The sequence below is a fragment of the Drosophila elegans genome, unplaced genomic scaffold, assembly GCF_018152505.1.
Source record: "Drosophila elegans isolate 14027-0461.03 unplaced genomic scaffold, ASM1815250v1 contig_476, whole genome shotgun sequence".
Classification (NCBI taxonomy): domain Eukaryota; kingdom Metazoa; phylum Arthropoda; class Insecta; order Diptera; family Drosophilidae; genus Drosophila; species Drosophila elegans.
In genome coordinates this window covers 3,105,968-3,132,799 of record NW_024545863.1, presented here as the reverse complement: position 1 = coordinate 3,132,799, position 26,832 = coordinate 3,105,968, and the positions used below count along the sequence as shown (strand labels likewise).

Genomic DNA, 26,832 nt, shown 5'->3' with positions numbered 1-26,832 from the left:
AAATACTGCAATCTCGTGTCATCTCTAGCGGGCAGTGCCATCTCTAGCCTATTTCAGCATTCTTGCGATTTGTTTGCAATATCAATTGCATTTTATAATGTCTGCAGGAGTTCAAGAGCGCCTGCAACTGAGCCGGACTCCGCTGGACACCTGGTCGAAGCGCGAGCAGCTCATCCTGGCGTCGGCGGTGTCCTGCAGCGGCGACCAGAACTGGATCTCGGTGAGTCGCACGCTGAGGGCAATTTGCGGCAATGGAAACGGCGGCGGCGGTCCCAGCAGCAACAACAACAGCAGCAGCAATCGACCGGCGGATTGGTTTTCCCAGAAGAACTGTGCCGTCCAGTACGGCCATCTCCTGGAGAGCGTGGAGGCCACCAAGCGCAAGAAACGCAGCAGTGAGAGCAGCGCCGGAGTGTCCTCGCCGGCCACCGTGGAAACCCCCACAGAATTGCTGCTCCGCCGGCTGACGGAGGAGCGTCAGGCGGAGATCAAGGCGCAGATGCGCCACGATCAGGAGACCTACCGACGCATCCAGCGCGAGATCGATTCCCTGCAATCGGATGCAGTCACAGAGCAGGAGCTGAAGGACATGTGGCTGGAGATCGAGAAGGAGCAGGAGACGCGGCGCATCGAGGAGATGAAGATGGAGAACCGCATGCGAGAGCGGGAGCAGCGCAAGAAGGACCTGGCGGGCAACTGGCGGAACAGCAGTCCCGCTGCAAGGCGATCCAACCAAGCCACAGACACCACATCCGTGGACATGGACGTGGAGGATATCAGTGGCAGTGGCAGTGGCAGTGGCAATGGCAATGGCAACAAGCAGCAGGCTGCCGCTCCTTCGCCTCTTCTCACATCCCTGCTGAAATCCCCCACAGGCAATGCTCCTGTCACACCAATTAGTGGCGGCGGAGGAGCAGCTGCATCAGCAACTGGCAGCGTGGCCAGGGCCACGGCACCCACCATTACATCGTTGCTGACCAGCGGCCCCAGTTCGACCGTTTCAAATCAGCCAGTCATCACCATGAAGAGTCCCACGGACGCTGCCTTCATGTCGCGACCCATTAGTGGCCCTCCAGCCAGTGAGGCACTTGCGCCGAATACGCCCGCGCTGGAACGTCCGTCGCAGGCGGCACCTACGCTCTCCATGCTGCTGGAGAAGAACAAGGCAGCTGCCAGGGCCAACGAAGGTGGAAGCTTAATAAAAACCGAGGGTGCGGAAGGCCAGGAGCAGACAGTTGTAAATGACACCACTTCGGCGGCCACTGGAACAGCGGATTCCGATGAGGCGGATGCCAACGACGATCAGTTGCTGGAGGTATTCCCAAACATTGACGAAATAATCGATGACATCGACATAGATATGGCCAGTGTCATCGATGATGAGATCCTGAAAGATGTGGACGATGTGGTGGCCTCGCCTTCGAACGACAAAGCCGAAGTCATTGACTTCGAGGACAAGTTGGATGCACTGAAGCGGGAGCAGAGTAAGAGTTCGCCGGCCAGCGATAAACCGAAGTCTGTGGAATTGGTGATTGGTTCCAGTGACGACTCAAATGACAACATTCCGCTGGCTGCTGTGGCCTCACAGGAGAGCAAAGATCGCGGCCAATCGGGAGGTGAATCTACTCGGGGCACAGATGATGTCGAGTCGGAACCTTTGGCCAGCGAGGTGGCCGTCGAAGAGATTGGTGAGACCATAACCATCATAAGCACTTCCAGTGAAGACACTGCTGGATCGCCACCTACCAAAGTTGATGAGGAATTGGCCATAGATTCTCTTGCAAAGAAGGAGGAAGCCAAGGAGGAGCAATCCGAACAAGACATAAACGCGGAAAGCAAGGAAAAGGCTGGAGATGGAGCACTAGAACCGAAAGCTATGGACCAGCAAGCCACAGCAGAAGCACAAAGCAAAGCCAACAAGGAGAATGCTGAGAAACCTTTCACCAGCGAGGAGAAGGTTGCCACTCCCTCAACACCTGTATCCGCTCCTGTGCCCGGATCCCTACACGATACGGATGAGGAGTCTTCTTCGTTAACAGACAGCGGCAGGCAGGAGGAACAATCGAGGAGTGCAAAAGCTAAGCAGACAACAGCGAAGTCGGCTCCAGATGACTCCAAGTCGGAGCTGGAGTTGAGTGGAACACCTCAACCTCCAACAGCGCCAGCTCGCACTCCACTGCTACGCAAGCTTCCACATCGAGATCGGTCGGAAAGTCCAATGGTGGATGACGATGCCACTACGGCCAGCGATCATTCCACAGCTAGATCCACTCGTCGCCGATGCTCCTCCACGCCCGTAATCGACAGCATACCCAACTCACCCGCCTCCAGCGAACACACGGATGATCGGCGAGAAACGCGAGCCGCCTCCAAGAAGCTCTTTCTGTCCATTTATGCCATGTTGCAGGATAGCAAGCATGCAGCACCCTTTAAGCGTCCCTTTCACGACGAGCACGCCCAGCGGCACGCGGATCTTTGCCTGCGTCCCATGGATTTCCCCACCATCAAGCGAAACATCGACTCCGGATTTATTCGCAGCTTAAGCGAGCTGCACAGGGATGTCCTGCTAATGGCGCACAATGTTCTGGTGGCCTACAAACCCCACACAAATCAGCACAAGACGGCGCGTTTATTCGTGCAGGACTGTCAGGCTATCAAGGAGTTCTCACAAATCCCAGACACGCAGGTTGTAGGAATCACAGCCACGCCGACGAGCAATGCCGGAAGCTCCCGAGCGGAGAAATCAAGCGGAAGCAAGGCTAGAAGTGGTTCGCGAAAGAGCCAGAGGCATCACTAGACTTAGGTTCAAGTAACTTGATAATCTTTAAGGTTACAAGACTCCTCTAACCGCAGCACAATTTATAAGTATTTGTATATTTAATCGACTTATTCGAGGTTTTTCTACTAGCGAAAACATTTCATTTAGGTACTTTAACTAACTAACTGTAACTAACTCACAAACTATCATCAACAATAAACATCAATCGAAGAATATGAGGTTCTGTAAGCGTCGAGATCTGGACGAGTGGCAGATGGAGCGCCGCTGGGGGCAGTAAAACTTCTTCAGGCACCTGGACAGTCGCAGGTCGCATTGGCAGAGGCGGGCGGCACACGAATCGGGGCCACCGAACTCACCATGGTCCACGGCACACAGCGGCTTACCCCGGTAGCATTTCCAGATGTAAGGCACAAAGTATTCCAGATAGGAGATGCAGTTGCTCTGGCCGTAACACTTGTCGTGGACACGACAACAGCGATCGATGCCATCGGCGGGAACTCCGTGGCCACCGAATCCACAATAACAGCCGTAGCCCTTGTAGATCAACGGATCGCAGCCCGTGGAGCACTTGATCATGGAGTAAAGCCGAGTGACATCCCTCTTCCCGCGATCGCCCTCCGGCTGCAGTTCCTGCTCCCGACTGCTGTCGTTGTTGAAGCTCCACTTCATGGAATAGCCGAACGGATCGTTTACCCTTGCTATGTACACATTTTGTCCATTCATCAGGTCCTCCACTTCCGCCGGTCTACCAGTTGTGGATGTTATCACGCGAATGTCCGTCACCCGGCCATCGAAATGGTGCTTCTTAAAGTCCAAATTAATCGCATCGTGTGGATACGAGTTCTGCCAACTGATCGGCGGCGGAGTGTCCCTGCAAATTAACTTGAAGCGTAAGCACTAAGTTGTTTTCTTCATGGATGAGTTGTTAAACTTGGGTAACAAATTCGTATTAACATTAATATTCAGGTAAACAAGCGCTCTTTACAGTAAAAAAAATAATTTAAAATAAAAAACTATAATCAAAAACCTAATTTTGAAAATTTTTAAATATGTATTTTGCTAAAGTGCTGCTTTTGAATTTATAATATTTTACCTAAGACTTATTCAAAAATTGACCATAAAATATTTACAAACATGTGTTCTTATTTCTGACAGAAGCTGACATATTATTATATTATCTGCAGCTGTTTTTTTTTAATATAGCGAAGCAGTAAAAAATCTGTAGTTTGGAGTTAATGCAGATGATGCAGAAAGTCTTACGTGACTTTTTTAATGAACACAAGTAAAAATAATTGATTAAGACATGAATTAGAAGCGATATTTCCTTAATTAATTAAGTTGATATGTATATGGGTAATTGATGATTTTTATTTGCAGATTTGAAAATATATGGGTTAGATATTGACCTAATTTTGTACCAAACACCATGGATGTCTTACGCACTTGTGGCTCTGCTCCAGCCAGGGAACTGGAGGCTTCAGCTCCCCCGTCCAACCCTCCAGGCCCATCTGCTGCCAGTCGAGTTGCGGTGAGATAGCCAGACTGGTCTTCACGCTCGTTTCCGGAGGAATTGTCGTGGGTGAATCGTTGGCCGTGGCCAGCTGACTGATATTGGGAAAGATTGGTTCCACGAAATCGGATCGCTGCATTGTTAGCAGCTCGAATTTAGCAGCCCCACCGACGATCGATTGTATGGGCATTTTGAAGACAAACGAGGGATTCGCACTGCGCATGCTCGCCCCGTACATTTCCGGTATTATGTGATTCACTAGCTCCGTGTCGTTGGTGACGCCTCTGAAGGCGCTCCTAATGTCTTCAATCACCGTGACATTTGCCACAGCATTGGCCTGGGCATCGAGCCGCATGGCGGCCACCACTAGCCCCATTATCCACAACATGTTTGGGTTTGAATCCAGGAACTGATGTTGCGTTACTTGGTCACCACTCCGCTCACACCACCGATCCCAACCGCTCGCCTCGAGTGGCTATCGAAAATTGAAGCTGGCTTGGCTTGGCTTGGCTCGACTCGACTCTGCTTGGGGAAATGCGGTAGTTGGAATTGGCCTGGCCGGCCGACAGCGCCAAGTACACCGGTACAAATGGCTCAAAAGCGTGTTAATAGCAAAATAGCCGCTCAAAACGAACAGTAAGAGCAGCGAAAACAGCAACAATAACAATGACCAGGCAAGACAATTTTGGCAGATTTGGTGCAAATACACAAAGAACAATTATATTGCAAATATGTTAGCAATTATTTCAAATTCTAATTTAGTTTAGAATTCTAGCTAGCAAAATAGCTTTTAAAAAAAAAAACTTTATAGGAAATTTTGACACCCAAAAAATTGCTCTAAGGTTTATTGTTATTTTTGAAGAGATTTAATGTTAGAGTTGATTTTACAATTTTCACAATATTTGTTGAAAAATGTAGGTAGCATTTTCTTTGAGTGGCCTATTCCCAAAAATTAATCATTTAAGGTGGTACGGGGCTGGTGGGTGGTCAAACGGTGGCACAAATTCGAAGCCACTTGAAGCGTGGTCATTTACCCATTTTGTAGACCGAGAGTTAAGGCGAAGGTCGAGCTCCAGAAGCCGTCGAATCCGTTGCAGTCGTAAGCAGTTCATGGTCAACTTTTAGAGAGCTTTAATTGTAACAATTAAGACTGCGTCTGTGTGACTTGACTGCTTTCCCACCTGCAAAATTGTGTGTGCAAAACAAAACCGACAATGTAGATAAAATATATCCACTCGTGTGCATGGAGATTATATGGTCATGCGAAGTAACTAAGCCAACTAAACCACTGCCGACTAATAATTGCACATCCACATGGGTAATTTATAGTGGCCGTAACCGCCTTCTTGTTACGTTGGCCCCACTGGGTGGTGTTTGGTGGTCCAGTGGCTCAGTGGTTCAGTGGGGCTCAGTGCCCGCGAAAGGAAAAGCCAAAGCAAACAAGTCAATTGCAGTTGTAAGCACTTGGAGCACATTTAGCGTTTAATTAATGCTGCCATTGTGGGTGAATTTAGGCACTCTAATCGCAGGCCCACGCAGTTGCTCAATCATATTTATGAGTGGGCACTACTAATTATCACTTTTCTGCTCTCGGAAGAAGTGCATAATATTTAAATTATACATTTGCATATGTTCAATGTGGAGCCACGCCCTCTATGCCCTTATTTACGTTAACAGACTTTACGGTACTGTATTATTATAATTATTTAATATATGTTTTTCAGGTTTTGAACTTATATTATTATTTTGCATTCCTACAAATAGGTAAAGTAGGTCTTGTCAAGTCTCGAAATTTTTTTTATGTTTTATTTAGGAAGATATAAATAAGTAAAATATAAAAATAAGAATTATACCAAACAAGGGGATTATTTTTTAAATTTAAATTTTTGTCCCTAACAAAATTTACCAAAAAAGCTTGTAAAAATAAAATTTAAAATGCCTCTTTCTGAATTACATTTATTTTATTAAGAGTTATGCCAACAAATTCTACAAAATCCCATTTGTGTTTATATTTTTGATGCTCTGGAAACACAAATTGACACGTTTTACTAGCTAATCAAAATTAAAGCCTTTGTTTGGACTGTTATATTTGGCAAAAATGTATTTAAAAATGTACTCGATTTAATTCGTCGACCTTATTCGATTGGTGCTCGTTGGCAACTATCGATAGCGGAACCATCACTGGCACGACCGCCATCGATTATTTCTCTTGCATCCCTAGTCGTCCGCTCCAATATAATTTCACTCGACTTGTTAAATGAAAAAAACCACCTAAAATTAGGACTAATTGGACAAGGAGAAGGCACAAATTGGCCTAAAATACTGGCCAAAAGATAAAAACCGATAAATGGCTGAAAACCGGGAAGCTGTGCGTGGAAAAAAGTGAAAAGTGCTGCCAGCGAGTAGCGTTTGTGTGTGTGTGTGCGGTTGTGCGTGCGTATGCGTGTGCGTGTCTTACGTTGCAAACAAAATTTCTTTACAATTTTTTGCATTTGATCGGCGGCTCAAGCGGCGTTCTATAACTTTTCCCCCGATCCGTGGCAGCATTGTAAAGCGCAGCATTGCCTACAAATGTTGCTCCCCCGATATGTGAGTGTTTTTTTTTTTTTATCTGGGGGTCCCGACCCTAGAAATCAGCAAACTAATTAACCGACTTTAACCCACGGCCGTGCATAAATTTTCGACACATTTATAACTGTGTTTACCTAGTGCGACTTTCGGGGTCACCGATTTTTAAAATCTGTCATCCGTAATTCCCAATGACCTTCATCCGAGCAGCAACAAAATCAATAATAATATAGTTTACTTTGCATTTGGGCTACCCACCGCCCACCATCCACCATCCACCACCCCCTTTGCGTTTTTACATAATTATGACCAAGTTCACGGGTTCATGTCTATATCAATTCAATTGGTTTTTGATTGGCTGCAGCAACGAGCGTGGGATTATGACATTATAAATAGGAATTTGGTTGATTGGATGACACCGCATGTGATCGGGCGAAAGGTGCTCCCCACGTATCGAAAAAATCAGAGAAAACAGCTGACCGAGGCTGAATTGAAAAGCTTTTTGGGGGCAAGCTTTGAAAGTTATTAGCTGGAGAAGATGGCACAGATACTACTGATACTACTGATATCCCCCTTGAACTTCGGTATTTACCTGGCTATGAATCACTACTTGGGCTCCCACATGGGTAGATTAGTAATTGATTCCTATCAATTGCGGGCCCCTTATCGCCGGGAACCTGTTCTGATTGTGGCCAGTTGCCTATGACTGCTCACCTCGATTGTTTCAACACCTCCATATAGTATCTCTCTACCAACATGTCTAATGTTATTGGCATATTTTTCCTTTGTAGGATAATGAAAGATGCACGAATATGACGTAAATGAGCGCAAAGAGGAACCAGCCAGTCTTCCACCAATTCAAAACGTCACCAGCAACGGCGAGGATAACCGGCAAGATCTGCAGGATTCTTCACCCAGCAAGAACAGCCAATTCCTACAGAATCAGCCAAACCAGGAGCTGAGGCTTCCAACTCAGCAGCAGGAAAATAAAGAGCAACTAAATCGCCAGCAGGAGGTGCGGCATCAGCAGGATCCGGCTGCAACTCAGCAACAGGATCAGCCAAATCAACAGCAGGAGGATCACCTCCACCCACTGATAGTTTTCAATCAGGTGCCTACCAGCCAGCCTAATCTAATTGAGGAGACGCCAAAGAGTTCGCCAGTTAAGAAGCGACAGCGTCGCGTTTATGTCGCCGACTCCACGCGCTGCTCCAGTCTACGTTCTCGTCGAGAATCCACGACCAAGGACCCCGTCGAAGTTGTTGGCCTGAAGCAACCGGAAGTCGCTCCAGCACCTGCTCCAGCTCCAGCACCGGCGCCTTCGCCCACACCCACAGAGTCCACTGAATATATACCACTAGGTAGGAATAGATTCTAGGACCAGCTGAGAATCGCCAGTCAAGTTCCACTTTGACCATGCTAGCGATCAGCACATGTTAACTATTACAAGTACAAGTATTGTGATTAGTGAGGCAATTAAATTATATAACACCGCTGTGGTTACGTTTGCACAGATAACTCTTTTGATTATCAGAAAACTGATTAAACTAATCTGTTTTATGTACGCCACGATTTTCAATTCCAGTCTTTTTCTTGGAATTTAGTTTGATAACAATTTTTTCTTTTTTAAATAACATACAAAATGTACAACTAAAATAACTTTGTTAAATTTTGTAAAATGTGTAATTATACTTTATACACTTAACGATTCTCAGGTGCTTAAAATTAAACATATTGGTGAGCCTTGCTAACAAAAAACATTCTTTCTTGCAGACCAATTTAAGGCGGAGTTTTGGAACCGTATTGAGGAGGTACTGGAGACAAAGCCCACTGGCAGGAAGCGACGCGTCGCCGGAGGACCCAAACGGACGCGCGGCAACAAGCTCCTGAGAGAGATCGAGATCCAATCACCGGAAACGGCGGCCGCAATTGCGGCAGCGCAGGCGGAACTCAACGCCGTTGGAAAGTCGGGAGCAGCAGAATCGCGGGTCAGCCGCAAAAGAGCCAACACGATGTCGCTGTACGATCGCCGATTCCAGACGACCACCGATGAGCGTCGCGTAGCGAATGGATACGGAGGAAATGGTGGGCGATCGGGCTCCGGTTCCGCAACCAACGAGATCGAGTCCCAGGACCTGCAGAGCCACCAGTACTATGGGCCCAACGGAGGCAGCAATGCGACGGGATCGGGAGCGGGCATAAACGGCAGCGCGGCGGCCCTTAATCAGACCCCTTCGATGGGCACACTCTGCAACATTGGGAACAGCTGCTATCTGAACTCCGTGGTATACACCCTACGTTTTGCTCCGCACTTTCTGCACAGCCTGCACCATTTGATCCAAGACTTGAATGTGGTGCAGCAGACCATTGTGCGTCAGCAGACGGCTAGGTCGGCATCGTTGGGTCGAAATGTGAGCGCCGCCCAGTTGGAGCATGCGCGCAGCTGGAGCAGCAAGGATCTGGCCACGAGTGCGGATCAATACAGTGGCTTGAACGGCGGAGTCAGTAGCGGAAGTGGCAGTGGCAGCACTTCCGGCAAGACGACGCATCAGTCGGTGACGGAGAAACTCCACGAGCTGTATAACAACCTGCACGGCAACGAGATGGCCGACTCTACGGAGCCCTACCATGCGGACACGCTGCTGCACGCCATCCAGGACGTGAATGCCACCTTTGAGGGAAACCAACAGCAAGACGCACACGAGTTCCTCATGTGCGTGCTAAACTGCATCCGCGAAACGAACCAGTCGCTGATCAAGGCCATCGGCGAGTGTCCCGAAGTCATTGCAAATGGGTGAGTGTCTCAATTAGAGTTCTGTTTTGTGAAATAAATTAACCATTTTTCTCGATCTCTACAGCTACATAGCCAATCCAGACGATGTCGACACCGGAGAGGCCCAGGATCGAACCGATTCCGCTGCGTCACAAAACCTGAGCTCTGGCAATGGATCGCTGGCATCTAGTCAAATAACCACGACCAAAACGTCGTTCTTCTCTCGCAAATCAAAAAGAAAAGACGAGGTCAAGTCATCCAAGTCGACGCGCGTTCAGTCGCCCCTGAAGGACAATAGTCCCACGGCGGGCGGGATATCCGGACCGGGCACGGCCCATGCCACCGCCAACAGTCTGTTCTACCTGAACACAGTTGATCTCAGCGGCGCCAGTGGCAGTGGTAGCACCAGCGTAAGCGGAAGTGGTATTATACCCACGAGCGTTGCATTGCCAACTTTACCGGCGCCGCAGGCCACAAAGTACTCCAGCGACGACGAGATGAACTCCGCCACCATGCTGAAGGACAAGATGCGACTGGAGGAGCGGATACGTGAGCTGAACCTGAACTTCTTCAGCTCCGACTTCGAGGGCATTGTGGTGCTGACCACCAAGTGTCTTAGCTGCGAGACGATCACGCGGCAAAAGCAGGGCATGCTCGACATTTCTGTGCCGGTGCCGATCTCAGGCTACGACAATGCCGATCTGCAGGATAAACCCAGCACCTACATACAGGTGAGTTGGCTCACGAATAGAGAATGAAGCGATTTATCTAATTAATGTGGGAATTTCAGAACTCGTGCATCACCAAGGAGTATTTTCGCGGCGAGAACAAGTACAGCTGCAACCAGTGCACCGGCTACACCGAGGCCATTCGATCCATCTCGTACGAGGTGCTGCCCCGGCTGCTGGTCATCCAGCTGAATCGCTTTTCGGGCGGCATGGAGAAGGTGAGTACGTACGTGCCCACCACCTTCACCCTGCCCTGCTTCTGCGCCACCTGCTGTGAGCTGAGCGAGGGCAACAAACTGCACGTCTACAAGCTGTACAGCGTGATCACCCATGTGGGAGCCACCCTGACGGTGGGCCACTACATCGCCTACACGTGCTTCTTGGATCTGGCCAGTGACTATGTGAATTGTCCGAAGGACAGGAGAAACACGATGACCAACTCGCAAACGATGGCTTCGCAGGCGGTGGCCTCCAATGAGAATGCAGCTCCAAACAACGGAAGCAGCTCCGTGGCCAGCACTCCGGTCATTGCGGCCGCCTCGGCGTTGGCTTCGTCGGGAAACATTTTGATGAAGAAGATGAAGTTCGGACGCAGCAAGGCCTCCAGCAGCGGGGATATGAGCAAGAATGTTAAGCAGGTGAATGGGACCAGCAGCAAGAACATCACCAACGGGATCGGAAAGCTGAGCATGAACACCACCTGTCAGGGGGTGAACTGCTGTGCCATGAGGCTCTGCTGTGGCCAGCAGACGACCAGCAGCAGCAACTCGGCCAGTTGCAGTGATTTCAGCGAGGAGTCGCTGCAAAACGGCAGCAACAGCAATCTCAGCTTTGGCGGATCGGGCAGCACCTCCTATCCCACGGGTTACGGGAGCACGGGACGCGGTGGCGTCAGAGCAAACTACGCGCACGGCGGCACAGATCCCATTTGGTACATGTGCGACGACGACAAGATCAAGGCCATGACCCAGCGGGAGTTCGAGGAGCTGCTGTCCCCCACTCGGAAGATAACAATAACACCCTACTTGCTCTTCTACGCACGCTTCGATCTGCAGCCGCAGAAGGCCACGCCGCCGAAGCCGGGAACATCCTCAACCCCCCCGCCACCGTCGTCGGCACAGAGCTCCTGGTCGAATGACAACGTGGCCAGCAGTTCGCACAAGATTTGAGGTTGTACCAAGTCGCAGAGATCCAGTGGCAAACGAGGCAAGTGAAATTGGTTGACGGAGAGGTACTCTTGTCTGTCAATCGTCACTTCCCTCGCCTTTTATCGGCTGATCGGACTGATCGGATTGGAGATGTCTCTAGCCTAGAATAGTAAGCAAAATAAGAAGTCTGTTTGTTAAACAATGTAATCGTAAGTGTATTTAAGACCGAAAGTAATGCAACAATTGAATGCCAAGATCAATGCATCGATTGGGCTCACTGTTCAACAGACTGTTTTTTGATCGATGTAAATGATATTGGCATTTAATTATTGCATTCTTGTCGTTATTAAATAAGGGCCAACTCCCTTTGGCTCCTTTTTTCCCATATTCGAAGATCATATACTTTTTGTTTGTTTTAATTAGTAGCAATCAGTACAGTCTGTTTAATCGATGCATTTGATTTTGGCATTCAATAATTGTATCCTTATCGTTATCAAATAAACTTACCGGAAGCGTCACATTGAAAACACGAATTTAAAACGTTGAGATTGTTTGCTCCATTGAATGTAACTGACATCTATCCCGCATAACGTTTTTCGATATACTCGTACATAAATTTAAAAGCGAAAGCAATAAAATTAACAAATCTTTGATTCGAAATAGTCGAGTGCATGGCAGAGCAAACGAGTGTTGTAATAAAAGTTATTATTATTATCATTAGTAATGAATAATCACAAATATTCTCATAGGACATACAATCCCAGTTACATCGGCAGTAGCGGTTGAAAATCTGTAATAATTACAGCAAATTACATCCGATATACAAATAGTAACTGGAATGGTTTATTGCAAACAATGAGCTATACCCACGCAAACACACAAATATATACGAAGTGTTGAATAGTTGTTAGACTCATGACACACCTCAAAAGTGAAATGTAATTGATTGAATCGAAAGTGGCGGACAACACAGACACTTCAAGCGAACAACTGAGAATTGTTATGAAATTGATTGCATAGTTTATAAAAACGTTTTCATATGACAAGCTGCGACATAACTTCATTCACTCACAAAAACACACACGATCGTAATGTAATATTGATAAATAATATCTGTAATAAAATTAAAATATCTGTAACAATTGTAATAGCACACAACTTACGCAATATTTTTTAGTGGATTAGCCTGAGTTTCTCCATGCATTAGTGACTCTACTTAAGTTCTCTTCGATTTATTTTCCAAGAGCGCTGCTATAGTGATATTAACATTTACAGAGCAAAGATTTGTGTACATTGTAATGTGTAAAGTTTACATTTAACAATTAAAAATAACATTAACGCTGAGCAACATAAAAACATAAAAACCGCTGTGCAGCAGTTCAATGCGACACATAAATTTGATTATGAAGCGGCTCTATCGAAGCGAGAACCGTTTGATTCCAATTACATTTATGTTTATTATTGATTAGCATTATAGAACATGCTTATCTAAATATACGAAATATACAACATACACATATTCATATTGTTAACCTTAATCTAAACTGGCTGGCTCATATAGCTGGGGTATGTTCGTCTACGAAATGGTTTGAACATGGCTGTATAAGATAATGATTATTTATCAAATCTTTTCTATATACTAACTAAAATATAAGAAACACTACAGGAGTGGTTTGATGGCACCTGTGAATGTATGAAAGTTTCGCTCCTTCCACTGCACATTGGTAAGCATTATCTCCAGAGTCTGCTGGATAGCCTGATCCATTCTCTTCAGTGACTCCTGCGAACTGGCAACAAAGTCCTTGAACTCATTGTATTACCTGCGATTGGAGACCTGTTCGTAGAGCGGCGGCAAAAGTCGGGACATAGTAGCTGAAAATTAAAGTTTAACACTCATTTCTAATCTCACAACTTGTAGATAGTGTCGACGTTGTCCATGAAGTACTTCTTGGCCAGCAGGAAGCCCACCTCATTGTAGGCCACCGACTGGCCTTTAACAATTTATTTATTTTTTTAAACAATTCTTTAAGTAGAGGAAAACAATACGTCTGGACTCAACGGAGGACGAAGTCCAAATGCTGAAAGTTCGATGATCAATGCGAGATTAATATTTTCTGAGAGCGTGGCTTGAAGAGAGAAAAAAATAGATTAGCTCACAGTGAATCACAGACCGGCACAGCACAAGTTCTCTGAATTAATTATAGGGATTACTTGGCGTATGCGTAATTTTTATTCTCTGCTTAACAGTATTAACACACATACAATTTAGGAAAAAGATTTTATAAAAGTACATAAAATTACGCGAATATAATTAACCATTATTATTATATATAATCAACTAGACTCATTTTTCTAAATCGCAATGTTAATAATTTCAATTAAATACAAAGTTGGCTACATTAAAATCTTAGTTTAAAGATTAATTTTAATTCCATCTCCGATTATCTAATACATTGAGTTCAACGACCTTTTTGATAACCTAAATATTAATAGTCTTGCACATAACGCAAACAAGTTTCTGCCATTTACCCAAGTCATATTTAATAGCTACTCTAAGTATGTAATATGTATTTTATTCGACCAATTAAGTTATGGAATCTTTAAATACTAGAAGATACTTTTTTGTAAGACTCTGACCAATAGGTAGACTAGATTAGTCTACAGAACTTCTTGAAGAGCACTGGTGAACTGGTCATAGTTTCGCTCCTTCCATTGCACATTGGTCAGCATTATCTCCAAGTTCTGATGGATTGCCTGATCCATATTCTTGAACTGTTCCTGTGAATTGGCGATAAAGCTCTTAAACTCATTGTAGTCTCTCCGGGAAAAGACTTGATCGGAAAGCGGCGGCAGAAGTTCAGACATAGTCTCGGCCTGGGGATGATAGCTGGAAAAATAATATATATTTACTAAAATTAATGTAAGAACTTAATATGTTAAACTTACAATTTGGAGATGAAGTCCACGTTGTCCATAAGGTACTTCTTGGCCAAGAGAAAGCCTACCGGATTGGAGGCAATTGACTGGAAAACAGAAGCTGAATCCTGCTTTCGTATGTCTCCTTTAGAGTCGAATATCTTCTCCAGATATCGCTGCAGCACCCACACCTCCTGCGAACAGGCCAGAGCATCCATAATGATCTGCTTTTCGGCCGCCACATTCGACTTCAGGTACCGCGCCCACAGAAACTCCCAGTCCTCATCGCTGCCATGTTCAATGGAAGTGCTGTACACAATGCTACGAACGCCGAGGGGAACTGGATTATCCTCATCGGGATTAGCCACAGATCGCCAGTTGCGGAAGTATGCCAAGGCCTGGGGTACACAGTCGGAAACCTCAAACCAGCAAGCCCAGTTCGCCACCGTCGTCTTTAGGAGAATATCATCCTGCTTTTGGTTCTGGAAATCTGTATAGTTTATGCCCTTTAGTTGCTCATATACTGGGGTGATCAGCTTTGCTATCAGGGGCTGGAAATAAATGATTTCAGTTAGGTGAAAATACAATTGAACCAAATTACCTTAAAGAACTTAAAGTTCGAAGTCTGGCGATAAATGACACTTAGAATCTGTAGATGCTCTAGGGCTGACCTCCAAGGCAGAAGCTCCCGCTCTCTCTGCAAATAGTTCAACATTTGCAGTGCCACGTGGTAGTTCTGCTCTCCAGTCCAGGCGAAGTACATGACATCGTCTATAAGTTGAGCCCTATTGACCACGTGGATGGTCTGGAACTCCTCACTATTCAGAGTTTGAATGAGAAGTTTCCAGTTCTGGTCATCGTAGTTGACCTTGTAGGGCGTGGACAACTGGTTATTGAAGATTACCCACTGATCGGATCCTGGAAGGCCACGAATAGTCTTGGGCAGGCTTTCCCCATTGTCGCTGCACTCCATCCACGCCTTCGGGTTTGTGTTGTCAAAGTCCTTTTCCACCTGGTTGGTATAGCTCAGAGGAACCCACCAACATTCACCGAGGTCAGCTCTGGATATATTGGTATTCAGGAGGTAGCGCCTTTGGCTGAGTTTCGCCGTCTTTGCCTCATAGTCACGGGTCACATTGATCACAGGATAGCTGAGAGATCGACAGTTGCTTAAATCGTAAGTCTATTTCTATTGAAATTTTGACTTACCCGGTTTGCAGAGTCCACGAGTCCATTATAATCTTGATGTCGTAGTTCTTGGGCAAAGCATTATTTTTGTGGGCAGCTTGGGTAAATGACTCCCACAGATTATCCTGTTCGGCGTTCTTATAAGCATACCTTTCTAGATAGGATTTCAAACCGGAGCGGAATGAATCGTCTCCCAGGAACAAGTGCATCATGCGCAGCACTGAGGAGCCTTTCTCGTATGATATCTCATCGAAGCTTTCAGAAATCTGCGATACCATTTCAATGGGTCTTGAAATCGGATGACTGCTATTCAGGGAGTCCTTTCGAAAAATCGTCAAGAGGTTGGAATGTGAATCCTTCTCTACTGAACGCCATTCCGGATGAATGCTTTCAACGCCCAGGCTGGCCACATAAGTGGCGAATCCCTCGTTCAGCCAGAGGTCAGTCCACCACTTCATAGTCACTAAGTTGCCGAACCACTGGTGGGCCAACTCATGAGCGACCACATTGGCGATTTCCTGTTTGTCCTCCAGCGCGGAATACTTAGCGGAATACAGAAGCGCACTCTCCGTGTAGACCACCAAACCCCAGTTCTCCATGGCACCCGCAATGAAGTCTGGCACGGCGATCTGATCGACCTTTGGAAGCGGGAACCTAATGCCGAACAACTGCTCATAGTACTTGAGTACTTTGGGTCCAAACTCTGCGGCATAGTCACACTGATCGACGGCATTGGGTCGTGCCCAAGTCCGGAAAAGAGTGCCGTTTGGCAGAGTAGAAGGTTTGTGGGAGAAATCGTTAACGGAATATGCCACCAGGTAAGTGGGCATTGGCAATGACTCTTGGAACTCGGTCCATACGTAATCGGCCAGGTATTCACTACAGGAAATTACAGTAAAGTTATGATGGTATAGACTGTTATATAAGTTTTTTACTTACTGCTGCTTAGTTTCCTTAGCGGGCATATTGCTGATACCTGTGAACTTCTTGTGATAGCCCAATGTGATCACAAAAGGTGCCTTATAGCCGGGCTCATCGAAACAGGGGAAGGCCAAACGAGCCGAAGCTGGTTCAAAATGCGTAATGGAGATCCATCTGCAAAAAGAAAACACTCCAAATAAATTATTAAACATTTTTTTAGGCGCATTTAGCCTACCTTGTCTCATTTGCCAGCGGATTAACGTAGGAGCTCAAATAGTAACCTTCAAGTTGGTCTGTTAACTTGGCGGAAAAGGGCAAATTCAGCTCATAGACTTGGCCAGCTAAGAGCTCTTCACAGGTGCTGAGAATATAAAAGTCGTGGGTGGGATTCACCTCCGTGGAGTTGACACAGTTATTAGACTTGCGATCACCGCTTATTTGTCGAAGAGTGATTTGAGTCTCGTTGATCGTAAGTTTCTTCGAGTGAAGAGTTATGTTCTTCGTGTTCTGCTGAGCTTCTATTGCGATTTTCACATAACCGCTAAAGCGATGATCATCGGGATTTTCCAGATGTGTCAAGATGCGCAAGTCGTACTTCTGTGGTCGAAGAGCAGTTGGGAGTCGAAAATAGTCGTAGCTGGAATCGACCGATGCTAATCTCAGGCCAAGTGCCACCACAAATAGCAGAAGCCTTTTCATTTCCTAATCTGGTTTTAAGATAATATGTTAATAACTTATTTAAATACAAATTTGTTTTCATTAGAAGAAATGTATAATCAATCCACTTTTTGTTACCGTCAAACCTTTCTTTAGCGTAAAAAAAGTAGCCGACAATCTTGGTCAAATAGAACAGAGGTCAATAGACTTACAAAAATAGAGATTCCCTTCATCTTAGCTTATTTCTAAATCATATAATATCAAATTATTCTTATCAAAAAGTAAACTCTTAAAATTGACAATTTGAGTGGAGTCAAATTAAATATTATAATGGCCATAAAGGTCTCGAGCTGATTTAATTAGCATTTATTTTATTTCAAAGAACTATGTCAATTAGTAAAAAAATAATTTTCTATCTAAGTTACTGTAATAAATAAATTACGTGGCAACATTTTTTAATAGTTTAATAGTTAATAGTTATGGTTGATTTACTCTGCTATTCACAAGTCCACTATTTTGTTTTCCATGATGTTTTTTTTCCATATATTACAGCTCTAAAAAGTTAATTTCTCACACCTCTAAACAAAACGGAGAACGAAGACCGTATGCGGCAAAGTCGTCAATCGAACTGAATATAAAAGTGTTCTGAGCACGTCGTTTTTAGAGAGGAAAACACGAATGGAGATCAATTCAGAGTTTTGCGATTATTAAACAAAACCGAACCACTCGCCGACTGTCTGTCTACTTTGCGTATGCGCAATATTTAATCATCAATGAGGTGGGCAAAACATACTAATTATTTGGTGTTGATGTAGAAATTAATTTAGATTGAAAAACAACCCTCTATAAGTAAATTGAGCTCGTATTCTCTGAAATGGATTAAATACGTGCGTTGCTTAGAATAATCAAAGGTTAATATTCAGTTCCGTTTCAATCCCTTATAACTATATGAGTTCATAAGTTCAGGAACTTTGCTGATTGATAAGCTAAGTGTTATTTGACAAATGACATTAAAATGTTGTTAGATGTTGTTTTAAGCAATTTGTTTCCCATTGGTAAGCATTACCTCCAGAATTCGTTCTTTCCTTTAAGAATTCTAGGTATAAATATCAAAAGATATAATAATTTAGTTCAGAAACTTAAAATTTTATTGTATTCCATTATTTTAATATTTTTCCCCTTGTCCAAGTCCAACGTAGAATTACAAACGAAACACAAAAATAAAGTTTTCTGTTAAAAATGTAAATATCCTGAACTTGAACTTATTATTACAAAGTCTTAAAAGGGATTTAACTTTGTGTGTTATAGGATACGTTTAATGGCACGGGTGAACTGTTCATAGTTTCGCTCCTTCCACTGCACATTGGTCAACATAATCTCCAAGGTCTGTTGAATTGCCTCCTCCGAACCCTTAAAGGACTCTTTTGAATTCACAACAAATTCCTTGAACTCATTGTAGTCTTTACGGACAAAGACCTGCAATCGAAGTGGCTCTAGGAGAGGAGCCATGCTTTTAGTAAGCTGATGGTAGCTACATAACAACAAATACAGGAAAATAGCAATCATAAATTCAGTTAAAAAAATAAATCCTTATTCGGTACACTTACAACTTGTGTATAAAGTCCACATTGTCCATAAAGTACTTCTTGGCCAGCAGGAAGCCCACCTCGGTTTTGGCCACCGCCTGGAATGCCCACTTCGAGTCCTGCTTGCGAATATCCTCTTTGGGGTCAAAGATTAGCTCCAGGTAACGCTGCAGCAGCCACACCTCCTTGGAGCAACCCAAGGCCGTCAAAATGGTACGCTTTTCGGCCGCCACATTCGACTTCTTGTACCGCGTCCACAGGAACTCCCAATCGGCATCGGATCCATGGCTGATCGAGGTGCAATAGACCGTGTTGCGCACATTTATGGGCACTGGGTTGTTCTCGTCGGGATTTGGCTCCGATCTCCAGTTGCGGTAGTAGGCTAAGGACTGGGGTACGCAATCTGCCACCTGGTACTGGCACGCCCATAAGACCACCATCGTTTTTAATAGAACTCGATCCTGCTGTTGAATCGATTCAAATGTGTCGTTGATGCCATTCAGGTGCTCATAGATAGGTGTGATGAGTTTTTTCACGTAGTTCTGCAATTGACGAGATACTTTATGTATGCAATTCCTTCTAGAATAAATGTTAAGTCTACCTTAAAGAACTCGAAGCTGGGTGTCTGTCGCACAATGCGATTCAACAGCTTTAGATTGTCGAACGCCGATTTCCAAGGAAGAAGCTCTGTTTCTCTCTGTAGATAATTAATGACTTGAAGTGCAATCTCGTAGTTCTGTTCTCCTGTCCAGGCGAAGTACAAGACATCGTCTATAAGTTGAGCCCTATTGATCACGTGGATTGTTTGGTAGTCCTCGCTGTTCAAAGTCTCAATCAGAAGTTTCCAGTTCTGGGCATCGTAGTTGACCTTGTAGGGCGTGGACAACTGGTTGTTGAAGATTACCCACTGATCGGCACCAGGCAGATCCTGTATGGTTTTGTTAAGACTGTCGCCATTCGGGCTGCACTCCATCCACGCCTTGGGGGTCGTGTTGTTAAAGTCCCTTTCCGCTTGCGTGGTGTAGCTCAGTGGAATCCACCAACATCCACCGCTGTTCATCCGTGAAATATCAGTATTTAGGAGGTAGCGCTCCTGACTGAGTTTCGCTGTCCTGGCCGTATAATCACGGGTTACATTAAGTACGGGATAACTACAAAATTAGGAGGTTATTAACATTACAATTCTTTTTCATTCTAAAGTTTAACTTACCCAGTTTGCAAAGTCCACGAGTCCATGATTGTCTTGATATCATAGCTCTTTGGCAGAGCTCCATTTTTGTGGGCAGCTTGGGTAAGTGACTCCCAAAGATTATCCTGTTCGGCGTTCTTATAAGAATACCTTTCTAAATAGGTTTTCAAACCGGAGCGGAAAGATTCCTCGCCCAGGAACAAGTGCATCATGCGCAGCACTGAAGATCCTTTCTCGTACGAGATCTCGTCAAAGCTTTCGATAATCTGGGAAACCATTCCAATAGGCCTCGAAATGGGATGACTGCTCTCCAGGGAGTCCTTTCGAAAAATGGCTAGCAGGTTGGACAACGACTCCAGCTCCATGGAACGCCACTCCGGATGGATGTACTCCACGCCCAAGGTAGCCACATAGGTGGCAAATCCCTCCTTAAGCCAGAGATCAGTCCACCATTGCATTGTGACCAGATTGCCGAACCACTGGTGGGCCAACTCATGAGCCACGATGTTGGCGAGTTCTTGTTTGTCCTTCAGCGAGGAAAACTCAGGTGAGTATAGCAGTGCAGTTTCTCTATACGTGACAAGACCCCAGTTCTCCATGGCACCAATATTGAAGTCGGGCAATGCGATCTGATCGACCTTCGTCAGCGGCAACTTTACTCCGAATAACTGCTCATAGTATTGGATTACTTTTGGTCCAAACTCTGCGGCATAGTCACACTGATCGACGGCATTGGGCCTGGCCCAAGTCCGGAAAAGGGCTCCATTGGGCAGATTTGAAGGCTTGTGGGAGAAATCATTAACGGAATAGGCCACCAGGTAGGCGGACATTGGCAATGACTCTTGGAATTCGGTCCAAATGTAGTCGGGAAGAGTCTCACTAATGGAATGGAATGCTTTTAAAATAAATATTTTAAGTGAATTATAAATTATGATTTACTGTGACTTAGTTTCCTTCACGGGCATATTGCTGAGACCTGTGAACTTCTTGTGATAGCCCAGTGTGATCACAAAGGATGCCTTATAGCCGGGCTCATCGAAGCAGGGAAAAGCCTTTCGAGCCGAAGCTGGTTCAAAATGGGTAATAGAGATCCATCTGCAAGAATAAAGCCTTTTGCTTATAACTGCTTACCAAAAGGATTAACTACATTTGTTTACCTGGTCTCATTGGCCACATGATCCACGTATGAACTACGGTAGTACCCCTCCAGTTGGCGGTTCAACTCGGCCGAAAATGGCAAATTCAGCTCATAGACATGGCCAGCCAATAATTCTTGACAGGTGTTGAGAACATAAAAGTCGTGGGTGGGATTCACAGTCGAGGAAGTTACGCAGTTGTCCGTCTTCCCTTCACCGCTTATTTGGCGAAGAGTGATTTGAGGCTCATCTATAATAAGATCCTTCGAATGCAGCGTTATGTTCTTTGTGTTTTGCAGGGCTTCAATCACGATTTTCACATTGCCGCTAAAACGAAGATCTTCCGGGTTTTCCAGCTGCGTTAGGATCCGCAAGTGATACGTTTGGGGTCGCAGAGCCGTCGGCAGGCGATAATGGGTATAGCTGAGATCGGCCGATGCCAAACCTATTCCAACGGTCACCACAAGCAATAAAAACCACTTCATCTTCGTTGCTGTATGTATAAAATTTTTAAATAGTTAAGTTCAAATTTTAATTTAAGTTTTTAATCATAAACTCTATAGTTCAAGTGTAAACTTAAGATTGATTTAACATTAAATTTATTTATATATATATATATATATATTTTTTTTTAATATTGTATTATTTTCCAAGAATATGTGTAAGTAAATTTGTTGAGTAGGTAAAGTGATAAACAGAATAATTAATTCTCTAACCACAAAATTCAATGAAACTGTTTGATTATATATGTAGATACATATGTATGTATGTGTATATTAAAAAAGTTGTGCGTTGCTGCTCTTCACGTTTTATAATTCCTTTTTTTTTGCAATAAATAAATAGTTTTACTATATGATGAATTTTCAACGAAGTTTGTATTTGCTCTAAGATTTATTGCTTTTTTATATTATTAAAACAAAATTAAAATTCGTACTAGCCACACTTTAAGCAGTTTGTCACACCTCCAAACACAACGGAGTTCGAAGACCGAATGCGGATTATTCGACAATCGAGACGAATATATTGTCACTGTTTCTGAGCGAGTCGAATTCAAAGAGAAAAGAGAGAGATTAACATAGAGCATTTAAAATCAATTTCTCAGAGCACTAAACAAAATGACGTTCATGTTAATCTTGCGGTTAATCTTCTGTTTACCTTTTTGATAAATAATTTAAAACTAGAAAATATTTTTTTTTATGTTTTTGAAAAACGTTGTGTTTAAGCAAAACAAGTATTCGACTTGGTTAATATTGTCTAGCTTATCAAAACTTAGATATCCAAAGGTTTTTTAATTTTCCGAGAGGGATGGAAAACTATATTTATGCCTAATTACGACCAACTGCGAAAATTAATTATTTATTTGAATCTACTTATATAATACTGTGGTATTATGTAGTGTATTTATTTATTCTTTTAATTTTCTTTTTGATTTTTTTTTAGTAGACTGAACAATCTACAGACGTGGATGTGAAATGTTAGAACTACAAATGCCGCTGGATTGTGCGCGAAAACTGATGATAGTTTCGATCCATCCACTGCACGTTGGTCAGCATTATCTCCAAAGACTGTTGAACCCCCTGATGAACGCTTCTCAGGAACTGTCTTGAATTTTCAACAAAAGCCTTGAATTCATTCAAGTCGGTCGTGGTAATGACCTGCTCGGAAATAGCCGGCAATAGTCGGGACATACTCTTGGTCTGGGGATAGAAGCTGAAAAGCAGGTAGTCATTTCAATCTGATACCCTCTCGAAGAATATTTTAACTTACTACTTGTGGATAAGTTCCACATTGTCTATCAGGTACTTCTTGGCCAGCAGGAAGCCCACCTGTCCGGATGCAACAGCTTGGAAACATAGCGTGGAATCCTGCTTGCGGATGGCACCCTTGGGATCGAAGCCTTTCTCCAGATATCGTTGCAAGATCCAAACTTCTTTCGAGCAACCCATGGTACTCAGTATGGTCTGTTTCTCGGAGCCCACATTCGACTGCTTGTACCGCGACCACAGGAACTCCCAGTCCTCATCCGTGCCGTATCTTATTGCGGCGCAGTACACGGTGGTGCGGATGTTTAGTGGAACCGGATTGTTCTCGTCGGGATTGAGCTCGGATCTCCACCTGCGGAAATAGGCCTGTGCACGAGGTACACAATCCGCCACCTGGTACTGGCACGCCCAATTAGCCATCATGGTCTTCAAAAGGATCTCATCCTGATTCTGCATCGAACTGAAAGTGTCGTTCATACCGTCCAGATACTTGTAGATCGGGGTGAGTAGCTTTTGCATATAACGCTAGAAATAAAGGATTACATTAGAGATCAAGTTCAGCATAAGAAGACATAAAACCTACTTTAAAGAAACCAAAGTTCGGGGTTTGTCGAAGAATGCGGTTCAACAGCTTTAGATTGTTAAAGGCCGATTTCCAAGGAAGGAGCTCGCGCTCTCTCTGCAGATAATTGGTGACTTGTAGAGCGGTCTCGTAGTCCTGATCTCCAGTCCAGGCGAAGTAAAAGACATCGTCTATTAGCTGAGCCCTATTGATCACGTGAATTGTCTGGTAGTCATCGCTGTTCAATGTCTCAATCAGAAGTTTCCAATTCTGGGCATCGTAGTTGACCTTGTACGGCGATGCCAGCTGGATGTTGAAGATCACCCACTTATCGGAGTGAGGTAGATCCGGTATAGTCTTGGAAAGACTCTCGCCAGTACTGCTGCACTCCATCCATGCCTTGGGTGCCGTGTTCATGAACTCCATTTCCGCCTGGGTGGTGTAACTCAACGGCAGCCACCAACATCTTTCGCGAAAAACTCGGGATAGTTGGGTGTTCAAAAGGTAACGTTCCTGGCCGAGCTTTGCGGTATTTGTCGTATAGTCACGGGTCACGTTGAGCACCGGATAACTTAATGAAGAAAAGAAGTTATTAACAACGCTGCTAAAAGGACAAAGATCATAAGGATAGACATACCCGGTTTGTAAAGTCCACGAGTCCATGATAGTCTTAATGTCGTAGTCCTTTGGCAGGGCACCATTTTTGTGGGCAGCTTGGGTAAGTGACTCCCAAAGATTATCCTGTTCGGCGTTCTTATAAGCATACCTTTCTAGATACGATTTCAAACCGGAGCGAAAGGCATCTTGGCCCATGAAAAAATGCATCATGCGCAGCACTGAAGATCCCTTCTGGTAGGAGATTGCATCAAAGCTTTCCTCGATCTCCGTCACCATTTGGATGGGCCTTGAAATGGGATGACTGCTGACCAGACCATCCAGGCGGAAGGAGGTCAACAGAGAGGACAACGATCCCCTGTCCTTCGAGTTCCACTCCGGATGGATGTCATCCACACCCAAACTGGCCACATAAGTGGCGAATCCCTCGTTGAGCCAGAGGTCAGTCCACCACTTCATGGTCACCAGATTGCCGAACCATTGGTGGGCCAGCTCATGGGCTATTACTTCCGCCAGGTACTGTTTGTCGCTCAAGGAAGCGTGACTGGCCGAGTAGAGAAGTGTGGACTCTCTGTAGACCACCAGACCCCAGTTCTCCATGGCACCAGCACTGAAATCGGGCACCGCAATCTGGTCAATCTTCGGAAGCGGGAACTTAATACCGAAGAATTTCTCGTAGTACTGGAGTACTTTGGGCCCAAACTCCGCCGCATAATCACACTGATCGATGGCATTGGGCCTGGCCCAAGTACGGAAAAGGGCGCCATTCGGCAAAGTTGATGGCTTGTTGGAGAAATCGTTTACGGAATAGGCCACCAGGTAGGTGGACATGGGCACCGACTCTTGGAACTCGCACCAGACGTAGTTGGGAAGGGTCTCACTGCAAATAGTATCTTGGTATCAAATAGTGTAAATAATACAGTAACAAAAACTTACTGAGGCTTGGTTGACTTCACGGGCATATTGCTGAGAGCGTTGAAGTTTTTATGGTAACCCAGAGTAACCAGAAAGGAGGCTTTATAGCCAGGTTCATCGAAGCAGGGAAAAGCCTTCCGAGCCGAAGCTGGTTCAAATTGGGTGGTAGACAGCCATCTGAAACAAGCTCAATAGTATTACAAGGCAGTTGTTTTATATTTAAAGATCAGAACCCACCGCGTAACATTATCCACAGGATCCTTGTAGGAGCTGCGATAGTAGCCATTCAAAGGTCGACTTAATTCGGCGGCAAACGGCAGGCTAAGTTTGTAGACATTGCCGGCCACCAGTTCATTGCAGGTGTTTAGGATATAAAAGTCATGGATGGGATTCAGCGACGTCGAGGACACGCAGTTATCCTTCTTCCCCTCACCGCTAATTTGACGGAGCCTAATCTGGGACTCATCGATGGTCAGATTCTTCGAGTGCAGCGTTATGTTGTGGGTGTTCTGAAGGACTTCAATCACGATTTGCACAGTGCCGGCAAAGCGAAGATCCTCCGGATTTTCCAGCAGGGTCAGGATACGCAAGTAATACTTTTGCGGTCGCAGAGCAGTGGGCAGTCGATAGTAGTTATAGTTGGCAGTGGCTAAGCCCAGGCCAATTGCCAACACGAAGAACAGAAAAATCTTCATAACCAAATCTGATGGAAAAGGTAGTTAAAATGTACATATAGTTTTATAGTTCAAGCATAGCGAATGATGTCATTACAATTATTTACTTTAGCAAATTATTTGCAGTAAATTTTGTCTGGAGACAACTGTTAACTATTTTTATTGTTTTTATAAATATCAAATATTGAACCGAACACAAACGTATATAAGTGTTCAATGAACTCCACTAATTATCGTGTAGGTGTTAAATTTGAAATGGTCTATACATTTTATTGGCTTGTCGTTTTTTTACTACATTTTTTCATTCATGTGCCTAATCAAATGAACCCTATCACAAACTATAATCTGAACTCATAATCTTAAGCTCAAACCAGAATTGGCTTATGTTAGTCTGAACTTAATGTTATTGCTTCTTCGAAATGTAAATAAACGGGCATTTCAAAACAAAAAGTATAGAGTAAAGAGCATTTACTTTTTTCAGCCACTTAAGCTGACATTTTCTGTAGTTTGCACCAAACTGTGATATGGATTGCCATAGGTTTAGATCAAAGTTCAGAAATGGCTACAGATCACACTAAACAAGTTTCACCAAATGCACTTGATTCACTTAAAATGTTTGAGCTTACTTTTGAAACGTGTTTTTTGTGCACTGGTTAGAATCTAAGATTTCATGACTTATTTAGTTTTTTTTTAGAACACAACACCAAAAAAAGACGGCAGCAGCCAGCGTCACTACTAAACTCACCAGCGGATGGTGACCGAATGTGGCTAGTTCGACGATCGAGCCGAGATTGAAATATTATGAGAGAATTGTTTTTAGAGAGGCAGAGAAGCGAGATTAGATCGTAAAATTGAGAGATTGGCTTTGGCGGCAGCGTGAAGAATATTAGAAGGAGGGCTTACCCGGCGTATACGCAATATTTCTTCTCAATAATGTTATTAAAATCATATAACGGTATGTAAAAATTAATAGAAAAATATAAAAAGCAGATAGTATTATAGTTTTGAATATTATTAGTATATATATTTTATATAGTGAAATACTTGTAAATGCACACTGGGTTAGTCTTAACGATTAATACTTAAGTGTAACAAATTTAGTTATGGCAATCTCAATATTGGAAATTGATTTCTACGGTATATGAGCCAATGAAAGCTGATAAGAAAACCATGAATTTTTATTTATTTATATTTTAGAAGATAC

The 26,832-nt window shown here is 44.3% G+C and overlaps 5 protein-coding genes and 1 long non-coding RNA gene across 7 annotated transcripts; 2 read left to right on the top strand and 4 right to left on the bottom strand.

Annotated features, from left to right (window-relative positions):
- The first annotated feature begins 34 nt into the window (after positions 1-34).
- LOC108148743 (bromodomain-containing protein 8) lies at positions 35-2,994 on the top strand. Its single transcript, XM_017275937.2, has one exon. The coding sequence runs from the start codon at positions 98-100 to the stop codon at positions 2,795-2,797; it is 2,700 nt and encodes an 899-aa protein (XP_017131426.1). The 5' UTR covers positions 35-97; the 3' UTR covers positions 2,798-2,994.
- LOC108148745 lies at positions 2,859-4,912 on the bottom strand. The gene is made up of 2 exons (XM_017275940.2): positions 4,223-4,912; positions 2,859-3,650 (listed from the first exon to the last, which is right to left on the bottom strand). Exons 1-2 carry the CDS (start codon positions 4,675-4,677, stop codon positions 2,981-2,983), a joined length of 1,125 nt encoding a protein of 374 aa, XP_017131429.1. The 5' UTR covers positions 4,678-4,912; the 3' UTR covers positions 2,859-2,980.
- Positions 4,913-6,486: 1,574 nt separating this feature from the next.
- On the top strand, positions 6,487-13,019 carry LOC108148805 (ubiquitin carboxyl-terminal hydrolase 1). Its single transcript, XM_017276034.2, has 5 exons — positions 6,487-6,878; positions 7,649-8,218; positions 8,631-9,651; positions 9,716-10,361; positions 10,421-13,019. The coding sequence occupies exons 2-5, from the start codon at positions 7,660-7,662 to the stop codon at positions 11,525-11,527; spliced, it is 3,333 nt and encodes a 1,110-aa protein (XP_017131523.1). The 5' UTR covers positions 6,487-6,878; positions 7,649-7,659; the 3' UTR covers positions 11,528-13,019.
- Positions 12,944-13,568, bottom strand: LOC108148806. Its single transcript, XR_001774579.2, has 2 exons — positions 13,171-13,568; positions 12,944-13,104 (listed from the first exon to the last, which is right to left on the bottom strand). It is a non-coding gene; the product is annotated as an uncharacterized LOC108148806 (long non-coding RNA).
- A 497-nt stretch (positions 13,569-14,065) lies between these two features.
- On the bottom strand, positions 14,066-22,097 carry LOC108148859. Its single transcript, XM_017276156.2, has 13 exons — positions 22,034-22,097; positions 21,121-21,592; positions 20,903-21,058; positions 19,985-20,842; positions 19,376-19,925; positions 18,796-19,316; positions 18,497-18,719; positions 16,767-17,233; positions 16,550-16,705; positions 15,632-16,489; positions 15,024-15,573; positions 14,453-14,973; positions 14,066-14,393 (listed from the first exon to the last, which is right to left on the bottom strand). Exons 2-13 carry the CDS (start codon positions 21,582-21,584, stop codon positions 14,165-14,167), a joined length of 5,553 nt encoding a protein of 1,850 aa, XP_017131645.2. The 5' UTR covers positions 21,585-21,592; positions 22,034-22,097; the 3' UTR covers positions 14,066-14,164.
- A 245-nt stretch (positions 22,098-22,342) lies between these two features.
- On the bottom strand, positions 22,343-26,393 carry LOC108148861 (aminopeptidase Ey-like). Of its 2 annotated transcripts, none has more exons than XM_017276160.2 (7): positions 26,374-26,393; positions 25,192-25,657; positions 24,976-25,131; positions 24,062-24,919; positions 23,446-23,995; positions 22,867-23,387; positions 22,343-22,809 (listed from the first exon to the last, which is right to left on the bottom strand). In XM_017276160.2, the coding sequence occupies exons 2-7, from the start codon at positions 25,647-25,649 to the stop codon at positions 22,581-22,583; spliced, it is 2,772 nt and encodes a 923-aa protein (XP_017131649.1). In that variant the 5' UTR covers positions 25,650-25,657; positions 26,374-26,393; the 3' UTR covers positions 22,343-22,580. The 2 variants fall into 2 exon arrangements, with proteins under 2 accessions (XP_017131649.1, XP_017131648.1); XM_017276159.2 differs by having other exon boundaries at positions 26,255-26,385.
- Positions 26,394-26,832: the final 439 nt, after the last annotated feature.